The 25,722-nt window shown below is 40.4% G+C and overlaps 1 protein-coding gene across 2 annotated transcripts in view; it reads left to right on the forward strand.

Annotated features, from left to right (window-relative positions):
* Positions 1–25,722, forward strand: part of LOC126175718 (uncharacterized) — a 110,933-nt gene that overhangs the window by 51,569 nt on the left and 33,642 nt on the right. For both annotated transcript variants that reach the window (XM_049922651.1, XM_049922652.1), the window contains exons 3-4: positions 15,198–15,317; positions 18,787–18,927. In XM_049922651.1, coding sequence (XP_049778608.1) covers positions 15,198–15,317; positions 18,787–18,927 — 261 coding nt within the window. The remainder of the gene's footprint in view (positions 1–15,197; positions 15,318–18,786; positions 18,928–25,722) is intronic.

Here is a 25,722-nt window from a genome sequence, read left to right on the forward strand (position 1 = left end):
GCCTTCATCTTGGCCTTTGAGGGTGACACATCACCTGAGAAGGTCAAGGTGGTGGTCTAACACTGTGATGTCAAGCCATATATACCTCCCCAATACGGTGCTTTAAGTGCTGGAAGTTCGACCATATGTCTTCCCGTTGACTTCCAGCATCACGTGTTGATATTGTGGACATCCATCCCATGTCAATACTCAGTGTGCCCCGCCTCCCATCTGTGTCATCTGCAGAGAGCATGTCATCTGCGGAGAGCATCATTCCCGTTGCTCACCAGACTGCAGGATTTTACAGCGAGAATGGAAAATCATGGAATACAAGACCCTAGACTGACTGACCTACACTGAGGCCAAGAGGAAATTTGAGCACCTACATCCTGTGGCTCTGACCACCTCTTATGCCGCTGATATGAGAACAGTTGTAGCTCCATCAATTCTGCGAGTTCCAGTTGGTTATCTGAGCTGGAAGACCACACCTGCACCCTTGAAGGTGGGGGGCACTTCCCTTCCTGTTGCTCCCGCACCACCTACTTCGGGAACACTCCCCCCCCCCCCCCCCCTCAACCATCAGGGACCCAAGTCCCCTCTCCCCAGCCGGAGAAGAGTAAGTCTTCTTTGGCTCCTCTCACTAGAAAGGAATCCCTTGGGTCACTCCCTTCCCAGGTTCCTGCTAGTGGGAAAGAAGACACCTGCCAGTGGCTGAAGTGCCCAAAAGCAGCTGGTCGTAGGGCTTCACGATCACCCTCCATGCCAGAGACTGAATCAGTGGAGGCCTACCATCCAGAGAAACCCCAGGATCAGCAAGAGAAATCCAGAAAGAAGACCCCCCCAAGACCAAGGGAATTGCAGTGGCAACCACAGCACCACTGCCTACAGGGTCTGCGTCTGAGGATGAGGTGAAGATTCTGGCATCTGCTGAGGACCTAGATCTCGCCAGACCCCCCAGACACAATGGATATAGCCTGTTCAGGAAGTAAATCGGTGGCAGCAGGTGACCCTGAGGCGTAGGCTGCCTCATTGAATGTTTTCTGCCTTCCCAGTCTCACGATCATTTCATCCTCCAGTGAAATTGCAGCAGTTTTTTTCCACCACCTGGCTAAGCTACGGCAACTGTTAAGCTTTAAACCTGCTTTCTACATTGCCCTCCAGGAAACCTGATTCCCAGTAATGCGGACCCCTGCCCTTCACAGCTACAGGGGATATTACAAGAACCGTAGTGAATATAATAGTGTCAGGTGGAGTTTGCGTTTGTGTCCTGTTATTGTGCGGTACGTCTTCTTTGTTTTCTTTTTTCCCTCAGGTAATTGTTCTACTGGGAACAAAGGGGCTGATGACCTCGCAATTTGGTCTCTCTTTTCCCCCTCTTGTAAACCAGCCAACTAACCCCCCCCCCCCCCCCCCCCCGCCCCCCCTTTTTCCGCTGGCCTTCCCCATGATTACAAATATTTCTCTCTGTCTTCTGACAAATTAGTTTGGAGTTTGTCTTCTCATGAAAAACATGTCATTCTGTATTCTGGATATAATATCTTCTGTCTAATGTAATTTACTTTTATCTCCTTTGAATTAATCTGGAGTGATCTGTGCTGCACCTCTTGCTCAACCCAAAACTAATCTGTTTTTGTATTATACTACCTGAAGAGACCTGCTATGCCTAGTCTCTTTTTTCCCATTTCTCTAGGAATTGGGGAAAAAGTGTTTAACTAATTATCTCATTTGCATGGAACCTAACTTATTCAGCGTATGTTCCTATAAACTGCATTTCATATTTAGGTTTGGAATGCAATGACAAATAAGTTTTGTGATTCCCCAATACACATACATGCTACATTTAGTTGTCTGTGTGAAGAATATCGTTCTTTTAAAAATCACTCTGCAACATTTGAATATTTTCATGTTCTTCATTGATATTCGTATTGTACACTAATCTTATCAGAAATTGGAGTATTTTAGATTAGAATGGTAGGTTAGTTGAAATTATTACAATGTGTGTTACAAATACTGATTTGTTTTTCCTTTTACATTTAGTTTTTACACTTTTATGAATTTTCAGTCTGCAGTAGTGTGCACTGGTTTATTTGAAATGTCCTGGCAGATTAAAACTGTGTGCCGGACTGGGGCTTGAACCTGGGACCTTTACTGTGGTATGCAAAGGTTCTAGGTTGAATCCTAGTCTAATACACAATTTTAATTTGTGATGAAGTTCCTCTGATGTCATTTAGAAGCTTTTTTGTGAGGGCATTCTGGGAACATTGAGCAAATTTAGGACTTCTTTTAGGAAGTTAACACTTTCATTTTGGTTCATCATTGTGTCAGTGGTGGTTTCTTTTTAGACAGTCGCTGTAAGCTATGCTGCATGCAGTGTAGCGTAGCCGTGTGGTTATCACTGGCTGACATGTTGCAAGTCCTCAGTTCAAACCCAAACACTATTATTGTTATTTAGTATTTGTCTATTCTGGAAGGTTCTCCAATTTTCCTATCTTTGTAATGTTTGTACGTTCACGAATATTCGATGTCAGCATAAATAGCAGCACACTCTTTATAGGAGTTCTGTTCTGTTCTGTTCTGTTCTGGTGTGCAGTATGTTGGTGTTTGTAATAAACATGCATCTGTGCTAAGTGCCATACTTCATTGACAACCCTGCTTTCAGATTCAGAGTTAAGTTTGTTACTGTGTGGATGCACCAGGTACTTCAAAACATCTACATCACCCTGGCTCGTGAAAGCTGTTGCTTATACAGACACAACTGGAATACAAACAATATGCAGTTCTCTAGGACTGTACATTCAGCATGCCATTGGATTCCAGAACAGCAGCAAGTCAACTGCACATCAGACATCCATCAGTGTTTTTCAGATACACTGGTCAGGATCTGACAAAATTACTGAAAGAATTCAACCGAATTGCCAAATACATTAAGTGGGATGACATGATGTGTTTGGCAAATGTGTACTTTCAGTTGTACAGTACAGCCCAGCTGTGTGACTTGGAAACAAACAGTAGCTTGATAATCGGGACAAATCAGATTGAACTGGAGGAAACATTGGGCAACAATCAACAGCAAGCTGATAACAACTAAAGAACAGGGTCTGACATCATGGGAAATGACACAATCCCACATACAGAATATTTTGGCCTTATGCCACATTGTGAAACAAATATGACTGACACTGATAAAATCCCTCACTTACTGAAAGGGGTTGCAGAAGACATATACCAAGCTCTTCTGGTAAAGAATGCCATACCAACTGAGGAAGTCATCAGGTGTACTGGCACATCTATGAGAGGCAACAGAAAAAGTGTTGTTCGAAAGAAGTGTGTCTGACTCCTGAATGTGTCACTATAGCAGTTGTGGAAGACCACCAAAACCTCACCTCCCTCATACACCAGGTGGTGAAGAAAAGAGATGCAGCTATCTATGGAACAAGATTAAGCAAGAGATAAGAACCACAAATGTCAACCCTGCTCATCAGGAGGCAGTAAAGAGTAGTGAAGAAGAGGTCTGCTTATCTTCTAGCACCAATCTATGCCTCCAGGAAGAATGATGTAGACAAACTCGGACTTATTCCATAGCTGTTAAGCAACAACCCAGCACTCGACCAACATAGGTACAATTAACTCCTCCACCAAGTACAATGCAGCACATAAGAACAGATATTCGGAGGACAGAGAACATCATGCAGGTGTGTTTCCACTGTCGTCACCTGGCACTCGTGTTACTGCATAGAAAGATGATGAGTTTTTGACAACTACCACACTGCCAGATGTCAGCCATCATAACAGTTCCGTTCATACCATTCAGTTGCAGGTGACTGTAGCTGACTTGTAGGATCAAGCCCATCTTACCCAGGACAACATTGCTTTCCAAGAAGTCATAGCCATTCCCCATTGCAATACAGAGGAACTAGCCATTAGTCTAGCTGCAAAATTCAGGAAAAGTAAGTGTGGCAACTATTTATGGAGACGTGGCCACCACATCGATTGTACTGTACGTCACAAATGGGAAATAAGTCTAGCTGACAGGAAAAATGTATTGCAAGGCTATCAGTGAAAGAACACAGCCCTTCACATTTGCCATTTTACCAGATTGTAGTCATAATGTTATTCTCTGATGAGACTACTTGCAGGCATCACTAGCAATCAGATGTTATGAAGGATCAGAGCTCTAGATTGATGAAGATATTCCAACAAGGACACATAACAAAGATTGCTCTGGGTGATTGTTTGCTGTTGAAGATGTTATCCTGACATCACCAACAAGACACGTTCCAGTCATCAATTGAAATGTTCAGCTAAACTTTGAAACGTTCATAAATTGCAAAAAGCAACTCTCACTCACAAAAGAAATCTACATTCCAGCAATGATCATAGGCATTGTAGGTGGACAACTGTCACGACCAGCCACTAATCATCACTAAAGGTGTGCGCATAGGGGTAGCCAAGCCAGTCGAGGAACAACAACTTAGTGCAATCAAAGAAGAATTGTGCTCCACTTCCACTGCAGACAATGCAGGAGAGGAAGCTACTATTGAACTGACAATATGATCTGGTCTGACCAAAGAGCAACAATGGCGAGTGCCAATTTGCAGATACTTTCAGATCCGGAGTAGGGAAAAGATAGACCAAGCGTTTTTTTTTTTTTTTTTTTTTTTTTTTTTTTTTTTTTTTTTTTTTTTTTTTTTTTTTTTTGTGAAGTATATGATACTGCATATCAGTAATGAGGATCATCCATCAATCAGCCAGTGCTTGTAAAGGATGTTGCCTACTTAACAATGGATAATCCAGGAGGAAGTGGACTAGATGCTGCAAGATATCATTCAACCTCCAAAGTGTCCTTGGTCCTTTCCTGCAGCCCTTGTGAATAAGTAGAACAACACATGGCATTTCTGCATTGACTATTGATCGCTGAATAAAATTGTGTTAAAACTGTCCACCCATTGCCACACATTGATGACATTCCAGACTGCTTAAGAGGAGCAAAATATTTCTCAACTGTGGACGTAGTCTAACCAGGAAGAGACTGCATTCATAAGACTTGATGGCCTCTGAGTTCAAAGTTATTCCGTTAGATCTGTGTAATGGTCCAACCACTTTCGATCATATAATGGACAACCTGCTTCAACACCTTAAATGGGCAGTGTGTCTTTGCTACCTGGGTGATGTTGTCAAAAAGACATTTGAATAACCTCTAACCCACTTGACAACTATGTAGAAGTGTGTTCAGGTTGCAGGCCTCTGGATTAATCTGAAAAAAGGCTCTTTATCACTCAAGAAATAAAAATCCTGGGGCACCTAGTAATGACAGTGAAGTCCATCCCAGTCCAGAGGAGACGAGCAATCGCCCATTTTCTTACTCCACAGAACATTCAAGATGTGGGTTGTTTTCTCAGAATGTGCTCATACTACCAGTGATTCAGAAAGGACTTCTATATTGAGGCACATTCCACACAAGAACTACCATAAGGTGAGGTCAGATTTTTCTGGTATGAAGTGTAAGAAAGATCTTTCCTTGTCATAAAGGAAGCACTAACATCTTCAGTCCTAATACTGTACAACGAGAATGACGAGACAAAATTTCACACTGCTGTTACCGGCTATGGTGCAGATGCAGCTACAGGGCAAATACAGGAAGTTGCTGAAAAGATGATAGTTTATGCATTCAGAGTACTTTCCAAGTCCAGGAGAAACTACTCTACACCTGAAAAAGAGTGCCTTGCAGGTGTTTGGGCCATCAACAAGTTCCAGTCATATTTATTAGGCAGAAGCCAGATACAGACAGAAGGATGCTAACTGTCTTTCTAAGGAATCCTTTGGTGGAACACAGCAGCATAGATAAAATCTCAGTTATCAGTGCACGAATGAAATTACTGCTAAACGGAGGGAGATCAAGCACTGCTGAAAACTATGAAAGCCTTGAAGAAGAAGCAGTCAACCAAAGGATAATTCCTATTAATATATGGAACATTGTATAAGAGGGACAATGTTCCAGTTGGGTGGAAATGGGTGTTCATCATCTCAGCTTATCTACAGCCAGGTATCCTGAAGTATTTTTGCCACACTCCTACATTTGGTTGCGTGGAATTCATGAAGGCACAAGATGCCATTGGATACAGATATCACTGGCCAGGTCTCTACCGATCCATTACACACTCTGTGAGCCATTCGTAAGGAATGCCAGTGACGGAAGCACATGCCTCACTCACTTCTGAGGCATGTGGTACCAATTCTGCTTGCAGCAGTGCTACTCCACTGAATTGTAATCTTGAAGTCTGCAAATGAGAATCGATGGATAATAGTCTGCACTGATTTCCTGACCCGTTACACTGTCACCAAACTGTGCTTTCTACAAAAGCACTGAAAATTGCAAAGTTCATGGTAGAAGGTATTATTTTGAGCTTTGAGTACCATGTGTGATGATCTATGATTGTAGAAAACTTTCCCAGGAATGGCTAGTATCAGAGATAATTTTATGGTGTGACATCACCTGCAGGATGAGATCTGCCTACCATCCACAGATGAAGGGCCTCACAGAATGCTTTAATAAGGTGTTGGCAGATATGCTCACGATGTACGAGGGCATGCTGAAAAGTAATGCCTCCAAATTCTTTATGTGGAAACTTTTAAAGTGTCCTAAACAAAACAAACTTTAACGTTATACGTCTTTATTCTTCACGTCCACATATTTATTTCTCAACATAGTCAGCCTGCCCGTGAACACATTTCTCCCAATGAAAAACCAGTTTGTTGATATCATCACTGTAGAATATTTGGCTATTTTGGCAGAGCCACAACCTCACCTCTGCTTGCACTGCTTCATCACTATCATAGTGAAAACCTTGAAGATGTTCCCTAAGTTTTGGAAACAGACAAAATGAGATAGGGCCAAATAGGGACTGTATAGAGGATGATTGATGACAGTGAACTCAAGACATCAGATTGTTGCAGATGTAGTAGTGCTCATGTGTGGTCTGCATTGTCATGTTGAAGGAGAAGATGCTCCATGTGTGAGCAGTTAGAAACTCGATTACAGCATGTTGTTTGTCATGTATCGACACAGTTGCGTTAAACACCTCCACATTACACACAACAATTCAGAACCCTCTAGCTGCAAAGGGTAACAACCTGCAGCAGCAAAGCAGGAAAGTGAACATAGTAAAGTGTGTGACATTTAATACCTCAACTGAAATTGAGAACAGAATAAAAAATTTGGAGGCATTACTTTTCAGTACACCCTCGTACATTGATGTCAGAGAGATTGTGATACAATACTGCCCTCCATGACATTTGCATGCAACACAGCCGAGAGAGACAGTACAGTCTTTACAGCATTCTTTTTGCTCCATGGTCAAGAGGCCGAAATGATGCTGGATACACTGTTTCCATGTGAACTGGATGATACCCAGAATGACTATGTGAAACACCATCACTGGGACCAAAGAAGCAAGGCAGCTGGCTTGCATACAGACTATTGATGCCCAGGAGAAAGACTGAGAGTGCTATAACGCCAAGCAGAGGCCAGTGAGACACAGCTGGGAGGTTTGGTTCGAATTTCTATGGCTATGCACAAGGTGGAACTATTGAAAAAGTTACTAAAGAGCTACTTTGGGCTGTTCATGTCCTTCGTCACTGGTCAGACATTGACTTGATTTGTACACTGTGTGGTTCTTTATGGATACAGGAACAAGGAACAAATACTGTTCATGAACAAAGAATACAGATACTAATTTATTCTAGATCTAGTATCGAGTAGTAAAAATAATACGTAACTTCGTTGCCGTAGTTGCAGTGTCAGTCACTAACAGTAGCTTTGGATGTAGAAACCTATACAGATACAAAAGATTTATATACTGATCGGCCAGAACATTACGACCACCCACCTACTATCAGTATAAACCCATCCAGACAATAGCAGCGTCACCTGGCGAGAAATGACTGTTGATCAGACACACACACGGTGTCTGTAGTATCAGTGAGCGTGCTGTCCGTATGTAGAATGGGGAAGGCGTGCGATCTATCTGAGTTTGCCTGAGCGCAGATAGTTATGGCCTGGAGGCTCAGCATGAGCATTTTGGAAGCTGCATGACTCTTTGGGTGTTAGAGGAATGCTGTGGTGAATGTCTTCAACATGTGGTGAAACCACGTCCAGACATAAGGAGGTTAGGCAGCCACACCTCATTACAGATGTCATAGGCCAGGCAGACTGGCAAAACAGGACAGGAGGCGAACTGTGACAGAACCTAACACCAGACTTTAATGCTGGGCAGAGTACAAGTGTGTCTGAACACTCCTAACTATGGCCCTCTGCAGCTGACAATCTGTGCATATGCCAGTGTTAACATCACGACATCAGCAATTACAACTGAAATGGGCACATGACCATTGACACTGGATGTTGGCACAGTGGTGGAGTATTGCATGGTCTCATGAATCCCAGTATCTTCTTCACTATACCGATGGAAGGGCATGAATCCATCATCTTCCAGGGAACAGCTTCTTGACACTTGTACTGCGGGATGTAGACACACTGGCAGTGGCTCTATCATGCTCTAGGGAACATTCATGTGGGCATCCATGGGTCCAGTGGAGTTCACGCAAAGCACCTTGGTGGCCAAGGAGTAGCATACACTGGTTGCAGACAATGTACACCCCTTAAAGACAATAGCAGTGACATTTTTCAACAAGATAATGAGCCATGTCACAATGCATGAGTGTGATGGAGTGGTTGAGGAACACAGTAGTAACTTGTCAGATATGAGATGTGATTGAATGTGGCATCAGAGTCAATGCCCCCTCCCCAGAATTTACAAGAATTAGGGGAAGTGTGTGTGTGCGCGCAGATGGTGTGCTAACTCCCTCCAGTGATCTTCCAGGTTCTCATTACTTCCACGCAACAGTGCATTGCCGCCGTTATCCATGCCAGAAGTAGACATACCGGCTATTAGGTAGGTGGTCAAATGTTCTAGTTGACCAGTATTAGTATGTCACTCTTCCATACAATGTCTATTCAGATGATGTTGAGCGTAGCCACTACAAAAGTCTGTAAATGTTATTCAACTGACAAAAACACAAAAAAAGGGGCAGTGAATGAAATTTCGAACTTAAGTACACCAGCTGCTGGAGTTCCATAGAGGGGAGCAGCGTAGTCATTAGTGGCAGTGCCCTCCTGCCACAGTGGCAGCTGTAGGAATTGCGGTGGTGTGACTGGCGACACACATATTTGAAAGTGCAGTCTAATGGACAATGCCAGATACTGTAGTATGAAGCTGTACTACATTCTTGTGGCACAGATTGATGGTGTGCACTTCTTGTTCAAGAAAACTGAAGACCTGCTCAACGATTGTGAAAATTTCAAAATAGTAGCTACCTCCAATGCTCACCATAATGAAGAGAACGAGATAACATGACAAGAATACGAGGATATGCCAGTACTGCCATGCAGAGGGCCATTGACAAGATCTAGATCCACGGTTCTGTTGTTAGTTCCAGTTAAAACTCCTAAAAGAGTGGGTAATTTTTTCTCTGTGAGGGGCAGCAGTAACGCATTCTGTGGTGCACGCAGTGCAACAAAGCGGCTAACGTTGTTGGCTGGTATGCTGCAGATTGCTAGTTCAAACACAGCCACCAGCAATTATTTGTTATTTGTTGTTGTTGTGGTCTTCAGTCCTAAGACTGGTTGGATGCAGCTCTCCATGCTACTCTATCCTGTGCAAGCTTCTTCATCTCCCAGTACTTACTGCAACCTACATCCTTCTGAATCTGCTTAGTGTATTCGTCTCTTGGTCTCCCTCTAGGATTTTTACCCTCCACGCTGCCTTCCAATGCTAAATTTGTGATCTCTTGATGCCTCAAAACATGTCCTACCAACCGATCCCTTCTTTTTGTCAAGTTGTGCCACAAACTCCTCTTCTCCCCAATTCTATTCAATACCTCCTCATTACTTATGTGATCTACCCATCTAATCGTCAGCATTCTTCTGTAGCACCACATTTCGAAAGCTTCTATTCTCTTCATGTCCAAACTATTTATCGTCCATGTTTCACTTCCATACATGGCTACACTCCATACAAATACTTTCAGAAATGACTTCCTGACACTTAAATCTATACTCGATGTTAACAAATTTCTCTTCTTCAGAAACGCTTTCCTTGCCATTGCCAGTCTACATTTTATATCCTCTCTACTTCGACCATCATCAGTTATTTTACTCCCTAAATAGCAAAACTCCTTTACTACTTTAAGTGTCTCATTTCCTAATCTAATTCCCTCAGCATCACCCAATTTAATTTGACTACATTCCATTATCCTCGTTTTGATTTTGTTGATGTTCATCTTATATCCTCCCTTCAAGATACCATCCATTCCGTTCAACTGCTCTTCCAAGTCCTTTGCTGTCTCTGACAGAATTACAATGTCATCGGCGAACCTCAAAGTTTTTATTTCTTCTCCGTGTCTTTTACTTCCTACTCCAAATTTTTCTTCTGTTTCCTTTACTGCTTGCTCAATATACAGATTGAATAACATCGGGGAGAGGCTATAACCCTGTCTCACTCCCTTCTCAACCACTGCTTCCCTTTCATGCCCCTCGACTCTTATAACTGCCATCTGGTTTCTGTACAAATTGTAAATAGCCTTTCGCTCTCTGTATTTTACCCCTGCCACTGTCAGAATTTGAAAGAGAGTATTCCAATTAACATTGTCAAAAGCTTTCTCTAAGTCTACAAATGATAGAAATGTAGGTTTGCCTTTCCTTAATCTTTCTTCTAAGATAAGTCGTAAGGTTAGTATTGCCTCACGTGTTCCAACATTTCTACGGAATCCAAACTGATCTTCCCCGAGGTCCGCTTCTATCAGTTTTTCCATTCGTCTGTAAAGAATTTGCGTTAGTATTTTGCAGCTGTGACTTATTAAACTAATTGTTTTTCACATCTGTCAACACCTGCTTTCTTTGGGATTGGAATAATTATATTCTTCTTGAAGTCTGAGGGTATTTCACCTGTCTCATACATCTTGCTCACCAGATGGTAGAGTTTTGTCAGGACTGGCTCTCCAAAGGCCGTCAGTAGTTATAATGGAATGTTGTCTACTCCCGGGGCCTTGTTTCGACTCAGGTCTTTCAGTGCTCTGTCAAACTCTTCAGTATCTTATCTCCCATTTCGTCTTCATCTACATCCTCTTCCATTTCCATAATATTGTCCTCAAGTACATCGCCCTTGTATAAACCCTCTATATACTCCTTCCACCTTTCTGCCTTCCCTTCTTTGCTTAGAACTGGGTTTCCATCTGAGCTCTTGATATTCATACAAGTGGTTCTCTTCTCTCCAAAGGTCTCTTTAATTTTCCTGTAGGCAGTATCTATCTTACCCCTAGTGAGATAAGCCTCAACATCCTTAAATTTGTCCTCTTGCCATCCCTGCTTAGCCGTTTTGCACTTCCTGTCGATCTCATTTTTGAGACGTTTGTATTCCTTTTTGCCTGCTTCATTTACTGCGTTTTTATATTTTCTCTTTTCATCAATTAAATTTAATATTTCTTCTGTTACCCAAGGATTTCTATTAGCCCTCGTCTTTTTACCTACTTGATTATCTGCTGCCTTTACTACTTCATCCCTCAGAGCTACCCATTCTTCTTCTACTGTATTTCTTTCCCCCATTCCTGTCAATTGTTCCCTTATGCTCTCCCTGAAACTCTGTACAACCTCTGGTTCTTTCAGTTTATCCAGGTCCCATCTCCTTAAGTTCCCACCTTTTTGCTGTTTCTTCAGTTTTAATCTACAGGTCATAACCAATAGATTGTGGTCAGAGTCCACATCTGCCCCTGGAAATGTCTTACAATTTAAAACCTGGTTCCTAAATCTCTGTCTTACCATTATATAATCTATCTGATACCTTTTAGTATCTCCAGGGTTCTTCCATGTATACAACCTTCTTTCATGATTTTTAAACCAAGTGTTAACTATGATTAAGTTATGCTCTGTGCAAAATTCTACCAGACGGCTTCCTCTTTCATTTCTTCCCCGCAATCCATATTCACCCACTATGTTTCCTTCTCTCCCTTTTCCTACTCTCGAATTCCAGTCACCCATGACTATTAAATTTTCTTCTCCCTTCACTACCTGAATAATTTCTTTTATCTCATCATACATTTCATCAATTTCTTCATCATCTGCAGAGCTAGTTGGCATATAAACTTGTACTACTGTAGTAGGCATGGGCTTTGTGTCTGTCTTGGCCACAATAATGCGTTCACTATGCTGTTTGTAGTAGCTTACCCGCATTCCTATTTTTTTTATTCATTATTAAACCTATTCCTGCATTACCCCTATTTGATTTTGTATTTATAACCCTGTATTCACCTGACCAAAGTCTTGTTCCTCCTGCCACCGAACTTCACTAATTCCCATTATATCTAACTTTAACCTATCCATTTCCCTTTTTAAATTTTCTAACCTACCTGCATTCCACACTCCGATCCGTAGAACGCCAGTTTTCTTTCTCCTGATAACGACGTCCTCTTGAGTAGTCCCCGCCCGGAGATCCGAATGGGGAACTATTTTACTTCCGGAATATTTTACCCAAGAGGACACCATCATCATTTAATCATACAGTAAAGCTGCATGCCCTCGGGAAAAATTATGGCTGTAGTTTCCCCTTGCTTTCAGCCGTTCGCAGTACCAGCACAGCAAGGCCGTTTTGGTTAGTGTTAAAAGGCCAGATCAGTCAATCATCCGAACTGTTGCCTCTCTAACTACTGAAAAGGCTGCTGCCCCTCTTGAGGAACCACACATTTGTCTGGCCTCTCAACAGATACCACTCCATTGTCGTTGCACCTATGGTGTGGCTATCTGTATCGCTGAGGCACGCAAGCCTCCCCACCAACGGCAAGGTCCATGGTTCGTGGACATGTTATTTAGTATTAGTTATCTCTGGAAGGTTCTTGAAATTTCTTATGTTTGAATATTCTGAAATATATGATGTTTGTATAAATAGCAGCACTCCCCATCCAGGAGTTCAGTCCTGTGCAGGGTGTTCGTTGGTTTTTGTAACAAACATGCTTTCAGATTTAGATTTGAGTATGGTTACAATATGACAATATTCCGTATCTGCTGATTTATTTGTTGAACTATGTCATCTTTTTATTGCTAAAATTTTTTGGTCACACAGCCATTCTTTATTTGCATAGTTTCTCCATAGGTGGATAAACCTTTTTGATGAGTTGTTCCTGTGGCTCCATTACACTGAAGAACTCATTGTTAAGACAGTTTTACTAGGCTGTTCTATTTCCAAGTTGTATGCTAGAATGTTCATTAATATTCTAGAACAGTAGGAAACGTTTTTTTAAGATGCAGGAATATTTGCAAAAGCTCAAGAACATTACAGAAAAATCTCAATTTTTTTCATTTGAGAAATGCATTCATGCGAACAACAGATGTCCTGGTGACCACCACAATATGATGATCACTTGACTTACTCATATCTCCATTACCACAACAGCTATCAATCACTCCACAGGTAAAAAATTTAAAGGAGTAAGATACAGCATCCTCGGTGACCATTGCTACTGATCCATATTCCAAGGAATGTTAGGTTTTAAAGATGTCACCTGAAGATTAGCATGTGCCGAGGCCCTGTAACATGGTGGGGTAACACAACCGATCCAATCAACTGTTTGCCTGCCATAGCAGACACATACGCTCTTGAGAGAATGTGTTTCCACAGATGCATGTAGGTTTTCATTGTATCACCGATGTGGGTTAAGTGTTGTAGGTACGCCCTGAGTGAAAATGGCTCCATCATTGAACAGTATTAATGGGATTTCCCAGCGATATGCGGTTAGCCAGTGAGAAAATTCTAATCGCTTATCTTCATCTTCTTTTAGAAAGTGCTGAATTTGCTATAAATGATAAGCACAGAGGCCATGCACACGTAATGGTCACCGTATACTTGTTTGTGGAAATCTCTATGTACTCTTCAAAGGACTTAATAATGTCCTCTGCTTCATCCACACCTTGTTCATTTGCACTTTCAGATGAAATTTTACTGCAGGGCACTCCATCAGTCTCGCGCAGTTTAGTGAAAACAAGAATAAACACACTTGAATCTAGTACTCTGGCGTTAGAAAATAGTCAGTCATATTCTCTACAAGCAGCAGCAGTGTTTCCCCTGTGAAATGTGTACACAAACATCATATTGGGATATCAGCATTTGTACAATGAACAGCCAGTCTGTTGCCAGAAGTTTAAATAAACAAACTTGACCTAGACTCTGATACTCCTATGAGTATCTTCTTCAGAAATACATGCCATTACATTGGCTACATTAAAATATGTTACATGAATCGTGAGCTAACCAGCTCAGATATCATGCGGTAACTGTAATTAATGTGTCCATTGAAACTGTAAAAGTGAGACAGATATGGCTAATGAAGAGATGCAAACATTGAAGTCAACACCTCCAGCACAACTTGAGACAGGGATTAGAGAGGGTGTTAGAGATGGCAGACAAAAGTAGTTGAAAACTATCCGATGTTAATTTTAAATCAGTGTTGTTAATGTTACTGGTGATTTCCATTATAATAAGTTACCTATACAGATTTCCATTATAATAAGTTACCTATACAGGTGTGTGTAAGTGTAGGTGTGGAATATTGTGTGCGACGTACCTTCACTCCTGAGGCATGCGAGTTCAGAGATCGTGCATCCATACAGTTCACAGGCCCACTTACAGAGGCCACCTGGATCGGCCCCCTGGCACGCTCTGGTAGCCACCAAAGAAACAGTATTATCTAAGCGATTACAAACGAGTGCTCAGCCTATTCTGTAACCTGTGTTACTGTTGTCCGTTCGATGTGTTCAGTGCTACGCACAACCTGTACTTCATTGTATCTTATGTGTTGCTCTGTAAAGTACTATGTTCCATAAATCGTGTTTGTTCTTGCTGTAGCAGTATGTGATAAAGTTTTGATTAAAATTAATGTTACAATGAATTTGTAAATCATTTTCATGTATAATTTGTGTGACGTATTTATACTTTTAAAAACATGTAAACACACAAAGTTCATTTTTGTTGTGCATATAGATTTACCTTTTCCTATTTAATATAAGGTTCAGACATACAAGTAACCGAGCAATGCTGGGTAACCAGTTAGCATAATTATGAATGACAGATTGTCTGGGTAGAGTCAGTGTGCTCAATGTTTTTGTACTGTTTCAGAAACCAAAGTCTGTACAACTTTACAACCAGATAGGCAACTTCTGGAGAATTAAAGGTGATGCACAAAAGTCTATAGAGTGCTTTAGAAGGGCCCTAGCAGTCTCACCACATAATGCGGAGGTAAGAATAATAGTTTCATTTTAAATGGTTTAAACGTATTTATGTATGTAGCGTGCACTTTAACCTTTGCTATTCGCATAAGGGGGTGTTATGCCTCGAAGACAGGTAATTTTTTGCTATCTTTTGACTCATTGGTTTGGAGGTGGGTATCAAATGTTGTCTGCTCCTCACGTCACACAACCTTTCTCAATGTGAAATACGGGAGAATGTATAAGATTCACTTTAGTTAACACAAACAGGGAAATTTATTCTGTCAATATTAACAGCTTTTGAGTAGATTCAGATGTTGAAAAAAAAATTAGTCAGATTATAAAAGCCACACGCATGATGGAGAGCCAGTTTTCATCTCTGGCATTTGGAACAACTAGTGTTGAAAGTTGATATCCAAAGAACCTGAATGGTGAAGTTGCATAGGATGATCAGCAGTAAGGTAATGCATATTACCAGTGAAAGCGATTTGTCAGTGTTCATTCATTCAGTTTGAAATATTAGTGGTAACAAGCTCTTCCTCCAGCCTTTGAAAGCCCAAGGAATGTTGACTGTCTGCCTTGTAATTCTCTACCTTGCGGAGCTGTGAGGATGTAGTGTAGAGGGGCATGTGGTGAACACTCTGCTCTCCTGGTTGTGTTGCCAACTTTCCAGATCATGGAACTGCTACTTCTCATTCGAGTTGCTCCTCAATTGGCATCATGAAACTGACATCCAAACCTCCAGATGTCAGGCACTCGGATCATTACTGAACATTTTATGTTGATAGAGTACGAACGAAAACATCGATTTAGTTCATGCTGTGTGCTGTCATCCAGTAGAATGTGCATAAACAGTAATTAAAAATATCACCAGAACTTCGGAGCACAGCAAAAGTGTATCTTTTGAGTGACCGTATTGTAGATCTCAGGGGTGAGAAGGTAGACCATTCAGTCGTCATACCAGAGGTCCCACTTCCAAACCCAGTTGATGACAATTTTGTTTAACTGTTTATGTGTGAAACTGTTATATGGGAGAAGATTTTCCTGAAATGTAAAAGGACTTTTTTTCGTCTGTGGCAATTTTCTTTGGCAGCCTGATTTCACTTTGTTAGTAGAGCATTATGTAAATTATTATTTTGTTTGTTATTATTATTATTACTATTTCTTCCACATGTGTGATGCAATTGTTTCTTTATTTTTTCTCTTCTGATTGTGTATTCTGTGAAACTACAAATTCACTCTATTGGTTTACTACTGGCAAAGAAACGACACGCAAACAGACTGCCAAGAGAACATTGCTGTAAACTCCAAACAGCCATTTTACATGTTATAAACGTGTTATCTCATATGACACTTTCACATATAATGCAGAAGAAAAAGTTATTGGGATTTGATCCTGTAGGAGGATCTATCACTCTACCAGTTCCCCAGGCAAGCAACATGGGTTAATTGCACACAGTCATGCTTTTGATTTGCCCTGTAGTTCTGGTGTTACTTTTAATTAACATTTATGTCCATTCTGCTGGATGACAGCACATAGTACGAACTAAATTAGAGTTTTGGTTGATACTCCATTGACGTGCAACGTTTGGTACTGATCTGAGTGTCTCACACCTGGAGGTTTGGATGTGAGAGTGCACTCTGTACTAGCCCCCCGTACTGCGTACTGCATCAAATCATTGGCAGGACCAGGAATCAAATCCAGGTCCTCTGCATTGCAGCCATCCATGTTGACCTATCAGCTACAGAGACGGACAGAGATTAGTGGAAATCGCACGAATATGAACACTGGGCAACATTCTCTGATTAGCTGATGATCAACATTGTACTCCACTGTCTCCTAGAGTACCCTGCAGGTTATCAGAAAGTTGAATCCAGCTGTTGTACCTGCAGAACACCCTTCTTATTTTACCGTGACATGGGAGGGTTGTGCCCCCTGTTGACTACCAGTGCATGTGGAGATGAAGTTACTGACAAGTCAGGCATGTTTGCTGCGTACTGCATCAGTCTTCCTCATCCCTACATGTGCAGTTGTGTCAGCTGAGTGGAGGAGTCGTGTGTCAATGGAAAACTTACAAGCTAGAGTTATGGAACAAGAAGTTATGACATGTTAAATCTAGTGCCAGACCTTTCAGAACATTTGGCTTTCTTTGTAAAGACTATACCTTGTAATTAGTTTTTAATTTTAAACACAAATCAATTAAAAAACTAAAGGAATATTGTTATGTCTAGAGTCTTTACGAGGTACCCACATAGTGATTAGAGATCAGAAACAAACTCAATACACTCACTCTAAACTCACCAGCTGGTCCTGTGACATCATCTCTAAACTCAACATCTCTGTATGCTCAGAAACTTGACTTGTGAGTCTCTGTCACTGATCATTTAATTGAACTCTTGCCACTTGAGTCTGTTCTTGGGTAAAAATGGAGACAGAGTACTTAAGTTCGCAAATATTACTGAGGACTCAGAGCAGTTGCTGCAACTGTTGGCATCATGATGATTATTATATACCAACACAGTGACTGGTTGGTTAGCAGTGAACATGTTTCATTTATATGAGAGGCAGTCTGATGAAAATGAGACAGGTGGGAAAAAAATAGACAAACTGTATAATATTTCAAAAGTAATCGCCGTAACTTCTAATACATTCCGCTATGAAACACGACAGTCAGTGCTTTCATGGAAAAATGTATGTGATTGCCTATGGAACCATGATTGTACCCAGGCAAGCACCTCTTCATCTAAAATGTATCAGTAGTTATGAACGTCTTTCTTCAGGGTACCAAAATTATGGAAATTGTATGGTGTTCCTAGCGAAACTTCTGCGGCACAGTTGAAACAGCCTTGGCAACATGTGGGCCTGCCCACTTAACCATTCAGATGTGAGAGCGGTGACCCAGAGGCTGCAGCAAAATCTCTATCTTGTCACTTAATACTGCTTGCCCAATACACATCATCAGACCATTAAACTGAAGAATTCTGCTGTTTCGTGGTTTACTAAATGGTTTTGCACTAGGCTGCCATGTTTAGTCTAGACAGTATTTGCTAAGACGTAATATTTTATTATTGAAGTTTCTTAACCTAAATGCAGAAGTGTTACAGTCTGTATTATGACCTCTGTTCACGAATTTTACATTGTTCAATCTTTGAGGTACAATTTTTCCGCAAAAGTCTATTCCTCTGAAGGAGGTTTTTTTTTTTTTCCCAATGCATGGTGAGTAATTACTATCAGGTGTTTAATAGATAACTGTAGTACTCAACTGATACTATCTCATCAGGAAATTGGAATGATCGAAGCTCAGTTGTGGGACACAGTTTTTCAGTTACTTGCAGCAAGTGACCAATATGTCTCGCCTAGGCCAACTGATGGGTTATCTTTGAGGGCTGGATAGTATTAATAGTTTTCTTCCTGAAATATTTTTTTTTAGTTCTGCCATATAGGCTGTAACATAATTACTTCTCAGATTTCATTATTTGTATTTATTCTCTGTTTACAGGTGCTGCTTAATTTGGCACGGGTGCTGTTTAATCTGCAGTACCTTGATGATGCCATTTACTTGACGAGGAGGTCACTGGAAGTGCAGCCTCCAGATAAAAATGCTTGGCAGCAGTATTTTACTCTTGGTGAGATCTTCAAGGTCAGTCTTCTTTCTTCGGTATATTCTTTTTCTTTACTCCCCCCTCCCCCCCTACACACACACACACACACACACACACACACACACACACACACACACACACACAGCTTAATGTAAAATCTCTTTATAAAGCATACTGTATGGCTCTATGCATGCGTGCTATCTATAATTTTCAATGTCCTATGTGACTGCTATGGTGTCAGGTTCGAATCCTGCCTCTGGCATGGATGTGCGTGATGTCCTTAGGTTAGTTAGGTTTAAGTAGTTCTAAGTTATAGGGGACTGATGACCACAGCTGTTAAGTCCCATAGTGCTCAGAGCCATTTTCAATGTCCTGTGTGCTAATCATCACCATTTTGAACACACTTTGAAGCATGACAGGAAATAAATTTTAAAAAAAGTTTGTCATATTGTATGATATAACCACATATTAACAGCTTAATGGAATGCAATCACATTATCTTTTGTAATGTTCCTGTTCATATGATTGCTTGATTTGCACACAGTGATTTGGTGGGATGTTAGGTAATCACTCAGTGTGCTATAACAAAATAGATGCTGCTGCATTATAACAAAGTTAGTAATAGGGACAAGAAATAATTGTTTTATTTTATGGCCGATTTTGGTGCTATTTTTGTTCATCTTTTATTTCCCCCTGGCCCCCTCATGCCCCACATGTGCTCTAATTTTTTCCCCAGTTTTGGTGTTATTTTATGTCAACTTCAGTGTTATTTGCTGCTAGTTGCGGCAATATTTTTTGGCTGTTGTGGTGTTAGTTTCTGAAGGCTTATTTTTGATGAACCATATGTTCCTATTTTTACCTTATTTCATTGTTTGTCAGTGTTGTGTTGAAAATGAAGATGCACCTATCAATTGCTTTATATTTTTTGGTATCACAGATCATTTTCTTTACATTATTAAAAAATAAATAATTTATATTGAACCTATTAAATCCAGTCAGTTAGAGTAAAATTATCTTTGCAACCAAACACAATTGAAAGTTTACAAAAGAAAGCATTATCCTACCTTTAAAGTTGTCTTCTGAGACATTATGCCACCAATCTGACAATACCCATTGTAGTGTGGAAACAATAGCCAGAGTCAAATTTAAACACAGAAGACAAACTGCCTTCAGCACAACAACAGATTTCTACAGTGTGCACATATCCTGCTGAAATAGAAAGTTGCTTTTGCACTAAATTTGGAAGGGATTTACATCCTTCCAGGATATCTGAAATGGCTGAGACCCATCATTCTAGGTGCACATAATAGAATCTTTCCATGTCAACGTTAGTAGGATTCATTATCATCCCATGGTTGTTGCATGTACACAGACTTAATGTTTGCATATGTGACCATGAGGGTTGTCAGCCTAATTGGAAGGTGCAGCCTAATGTGTTAATTGTTTCCGTCTCTGCCTTCAGTATTTTTGCCTTCATATGTCTCAAAAGCTTACTGACTTAATCGCCATAAATGAGGCAGTTTTTGCTTGTAACTTGAAATACAGGTAATGTTTTATTCAGTGACATGAGATTTTCCAATATTTTTGCACAACAAACATACCAAAAACTATATTGTTTGGAGAGAACTTTAATGTGGTTAATCAGTTTAATGCCTGTTTTTGTAGTGCACAAGTATAAATGCGAAAATCATCGAGTACAGTCCTTCAGTACACAGATGTAAATCAGCATCATGCCAAATCAGTTTGCTTCTATCAGCCAATCGCAGCACAGGACACGTGATGTTATGCAAATGTGTTTATGGTGGTAAAACACAACACTGAGAATATTTATTCAATGTAATTTTTATTACTTTTTGAACGAAGTTTGTGGTGACGACATGATCTGTTGCTTAGGCTGGGTCCTACAGTAGGTTGGAAGGTATCAGGTGTCAGTGTTTGTTGGTGAATCAGTATCTGAATGACTTGGGATGGGTCATTTATCATGGCCCAATAGGTTTCTTTTTTGCTGTGTGTGTAATGTATTATTATTTTTTAAAGTCAAGTTTATTGTCTATAATACAGCATACAGTCACCTACTATTTTCATCTTGCAATTGTTGTTCCCTACTTTCACCCAAATAAACAAATACTCGCCAGAGTTGAGCTGCTTCTTTCTTCTAGTTGACAGAGAAAGCAGCTTATCTGGAACCAATGTACCATACGGAATCGTAACTAGTAGTCCCGTACTCTGTTATACTCCACGTCTTCCAAGCCAGAATATTTACATCAGGAAAAGCCTCAAGGCCACCATAATCTGAATGACTGTCCCATACAACAACCAAGCTCAACCATGTATGGCCTCCAGAAACAGCTGAAACATCACAGATAAACTGCATTCGAAGTCCATGAAAGACACAAGGACCCCAATAAAATTGGATGATATTGAGAGTCAGTTTCATTTACTGTGAAACTGAATGTCGCCATTGAAATTACAGTGAAAAAATGTTGACATTAGTCTTGTCCAGTGAGAACTGAACTGACCAAACAGCTTCCTTTTCCAAGACAGTTTGTAATTGGTTAGTCTACAGTTTGATTTCCATCATTAAATTGTTGAGGAAGACAAAAATTCAGTTTTGATGTGGGAGTGGAGTTTGGTAGTAAGAAAAGAGAAATAATGGAAAAATAGTGGGAGAACTTGGAAAGGGGAGGATGAAAGTGGAAGTTGGCTGATAAAATTTTACATAGACCAAAATTTAATTGTTGCTGAAACTTGTAGTGAAACTTACCACTATCCACACGTCTGAGCAGTGTCACACCACTTAACTTCACAAGCGCCCTGCAGAAGAGTCAGTATAGCTTTAAGGAACCCCATCTTGACGGCATTCCATGTGATGTAGTTGGGTAGAGGACTTCAGCTCTGCAGCTTGCTGTTCAGTTTGCAGACAGATCATACCACCCTAGCATCGTCATTACTGTAGCTGCCTTGTATCTTGTAAGGTGTCAAAATGGAGTGTCTGGGCAGCGAAGTACTATTATGGAAGTGGATATTGTCTCATAAAGTTATCAGTCATTGTAAAAGCATCATTCACAAACACTTACAGAATTTTCTGTCCATAAGGGTCACACAGGAATGGTACTCCATCTTGCAAATTAAAAGTTTGATTGTAATTTTTTTTACGTAATTTTGTTGCTTTGTACATACGAGGGGTATTTGAAAAGTCCGTGCAAAGTCCGAGAGATGGCACCAATGGCGCGTATTGAGGTTATGTTTAGTTAGTAGCATCTTGGAAAGAACGCACACCAAGTTTCAGCCATATTGGTCTATTTCTTTGTGTTTGGCATTCGTGTGAATCAAGGAAGTCGAGTAGCGTCAAAAAATAGACGAAAAAGAATTTCGCTTGGTGATTAAACATTACTTTATGAATGGCAAAATGCTTCAGGAGACTAAAGCTTGATAAACATTACGGTGACTCTGCACCTTCGATTAGAACAGTTTATAGGTGGTTTCAAAATTTTCGGAGTGGCCATATGGGTACAAGTGATGCTGAACATTCTGGACTCCATGTGGAAGTTATGACTCCAGAAATCATTGATAAAATCCATGATATGGTGATGGATGACAGAAGAGTTAAGGTGTGTAAGATTGCTAATGCTGTGGGCATCTCGAATGAATGGGTACATAGCTTTCTCATATTCACATGTTTATGCAAAATGTTATCTGCAAGATGGGTTCTGCAATTGCTCATGCTTGACCAAAAACAGAATCGTGTGAAATGTTGCAAGGATGGTTGGCAGCTGTTCAGGAAGAATCCGCAGGACTTAAAAGCATTGTTTCGTCACTGTGGATGAAACATGAACACATTACTATACTCCTGAGACCAAACGATAATCTAAACAATGGGTTACCAAGGGAAAATCTGCACAAAAAAAAGGCGAAGACCATGCCTTGGCCGGAAAGGTTGTGGCGACTGTCTTTTGGGATTCGCAATGGATAATACTCGTTGACTATCTGGAAAAGAGTAAAACTATTACAGGTGAATATTATTCATCTTTATTGGAGCGTTTGAAAACAGAGCTGCAAGAAAAACGCCGGCGATTTGACCACAAAGAAGTCCTTTTCCATCACGACAGTGCACCAGCACACACCTCAGCAGTTGTGGTCGCAAAATGCAAATAGGATTCCAACTCATTTCAAATGCCCCGTTCTCCAGACTTGACTCCCTCGGTCTACTATTTGTTCCCCAATTTGAAGAAATGTCTGGCAGGGCAAAGATTTTATTCAAATGAGGAGGTGATTGCAGCAACTAATAACTATTTTGCAGACTTGGCCAATTCCTATTATTCAGGAATGGAATGGGTGGATAGGCATGAACATGTATTTTTCTACATCTGAAGGATTTTGACTGGTAGCTCAATCCACTTTTAAAGGTACTTTGAGTGTGCCTGTCAGCAACTCACTGCCTCCTCTTTGTGATGAGTAGCAACTTATTCTATTTCATTTTGTTATTCCATCCCAGATTTTGTGCTGTTTGATTTTATGTCATGGTAAGACAGAAATTTCGAAACCAGATTTTTAAACAGCAAAACATTTCCAGTGGTAGTTCTGGGTTCTGTTCGTAATTTATTAGTTATGAACTGCAGATTGAAACTGAAATTGCAGAAAAGTAGGAAATTAACCAGGTGGGACCTGAGGAAGTTAAGGCTACAGGATACTTATAAGTGGTGGAAAAATCTAAATTTTTTATGTCTATTAAATTCTTAGTCTTTCCTGATTACATTGATATATACATTATAGGATTTCAAATGAAAAATGACCTATATATACCAAATTTTAAAATTATGGTCATGTATGCCGCCACCCCCCCCCCCCCCCCCCCCCTTATTTCTGTTACAGAAACCAGTATAATTTCGAAAAGAACTGTGAACTTTCTGTTTCCAGTGATTATCTATATGATACATTGTATATGTTTGTAACTGTGCAGGTTTCTAGTGTCTGTAACTGTAAATGATTATCTTTGCTTGTATTTACTTTTGTTTTGCTGAAGCAGTTTGTTCACATGTTACTGAATGTTTGTTGCCTAAGTGCTACATATATTTGTGGAAGTATATATCCTTTAGTGTGCAATAAATACGAACTATGCCAGGCATCAAGAAATTCAATAAAAGGAAATTCCGTGGTAACCAGTTCACAAACAAAGCAAGCCACACTGTTAAAAGTAACCTATGTATCAGTTCTTCACAGAAGAAACTCCCACATGGAACACCTCCTAGTGATTCAAATTTTTGTGTTAACAATGACTCTTTTTGTAGTGGATTTGTTGTTGTTGATGTGGGCATCTTATCTCCTTTGATAAAGGATGTGGTGAAATGTGAACAATGTGATGGTGTAGGCAGTCTGGAAATAACTGAACAACAAAGTTGCAGGAAAGGTTTAGCGTCAAAATTAGTTGTTCTGTGTAGATCCTGCAATAAAGCTACTGTGAAAATGACTTTGAACATTGTGCATATTAATATTATGTGAATTCGAAGTTAGTGCATGCAAGGTGTGCAATAGAAAAAGGAAAAAAGGCTGCTCAAACATTTTGTGGTTTGATGGACCTTTCTCCTCCTCCCAGTAGGTTCAGCAAGTATGTAAAAATACTTTTAGGTGCCTTGACAGTTGTGTCTAAAGCATCTATGAAATGTGCAATAGAAGAAACTGTAAATATTAGTGGAACCAGGGGCATTGCTGTTGCACTTGATGGGACATGGCAACATCGAGGACATCGTTCCTTGAATGGTGTTGTAAGTGCTACTTCTCTGGAGAATGGAAAGTTGTTGATGTTGAGTGCTTATCTAAGTACTGCCACACCTGCCATGGTAACAATGAAGGACATATTGAACATCAGTGTTGTGATAATTATGATGGTTACAGTAGAGGTATGGGGTATGATGGAGCTCTAAAAATATTTCCGGGGTCGGTGCTCTTTTATAACGTTAGATATACGAAGTACTTAGGCAATGGGGACTCTAAAGCTTTCGATAAACTTAACCTTGATAACAAAACTGGAGTGTTGTAGACATATGCAAAAGAGGATGGGTGCTAGATTGAGGAAGCTACAAAGCGAAATGAAAGGAAAGTTGTCATCTGATGGAAAATCTCTGTCTGGCCGAGGCAGATTGACAGAAACTGAAATAGACCTCCTTCAGAGTTATTATGGACTGGCCATTAGACGAACTGCACCTCTGAATGATGATACAGCAATAAGAAAAGCTGTATGGCCCACCTACTTTCATAAGTTCTCCACAGATGACCACCCTGTTCATGGACTTTGCCTTAAAGCAGCAGATTCTTGGTGTGGTTACCAAAAAGCAAAAAGAAGTGGTCAAATATACCATCAAAGCATTCTCTTCCTGAGCCTGTTATGAATGAAATAAAAAACAATTTTTAGAGACATGAGTGACCCTGTTTTTCTTAGTAAATGTCTTCATGGGGGCACTCAGGATACAAAAGAAAGTTCCAACCATTGCACATGGGAAAGATTACCCAAGAATATTTTTGTAGAACTAAAGGCATTAAAAGTTGGTTTACTAGATGCAGTGATATGTTTCAATTATGGAGTGAAGGAAGGTTGGAAGTCCTGAGAAATTTAGGCAAAAAATGTGGTTCTGATATGGAAGATCAATTGCTTGCATGTGACAGACAATGGGTGCATGAAGCTGAAAGATTCACTCTTCAATTTACCAAAGAAGCAAGAAGTGCTAAAAGGAATGCCAAGAGGAGGCTTGAAGATGAAGAAATGCTGGAGGATGAAGACTATGCTTCAGGAATGTCCAGAATTCCACACATACGCAACTAAAAATCAGAAAACCATT

This window comes from Schistocerca cancellata, chromosome 3 (assembly GCF_023864275.1).
Source record: "Schistocerca cancellata isolate TAMUIC-IGC-003103 chromosome 3, iqSchCanc2.1, whole genome shotgun sequence".
NCBI lineage: Eukaryota > Metazoa > Arthropoda > Insecta > Orthoptera > Acrididae > Schistocerca > Schistocerca cancellata.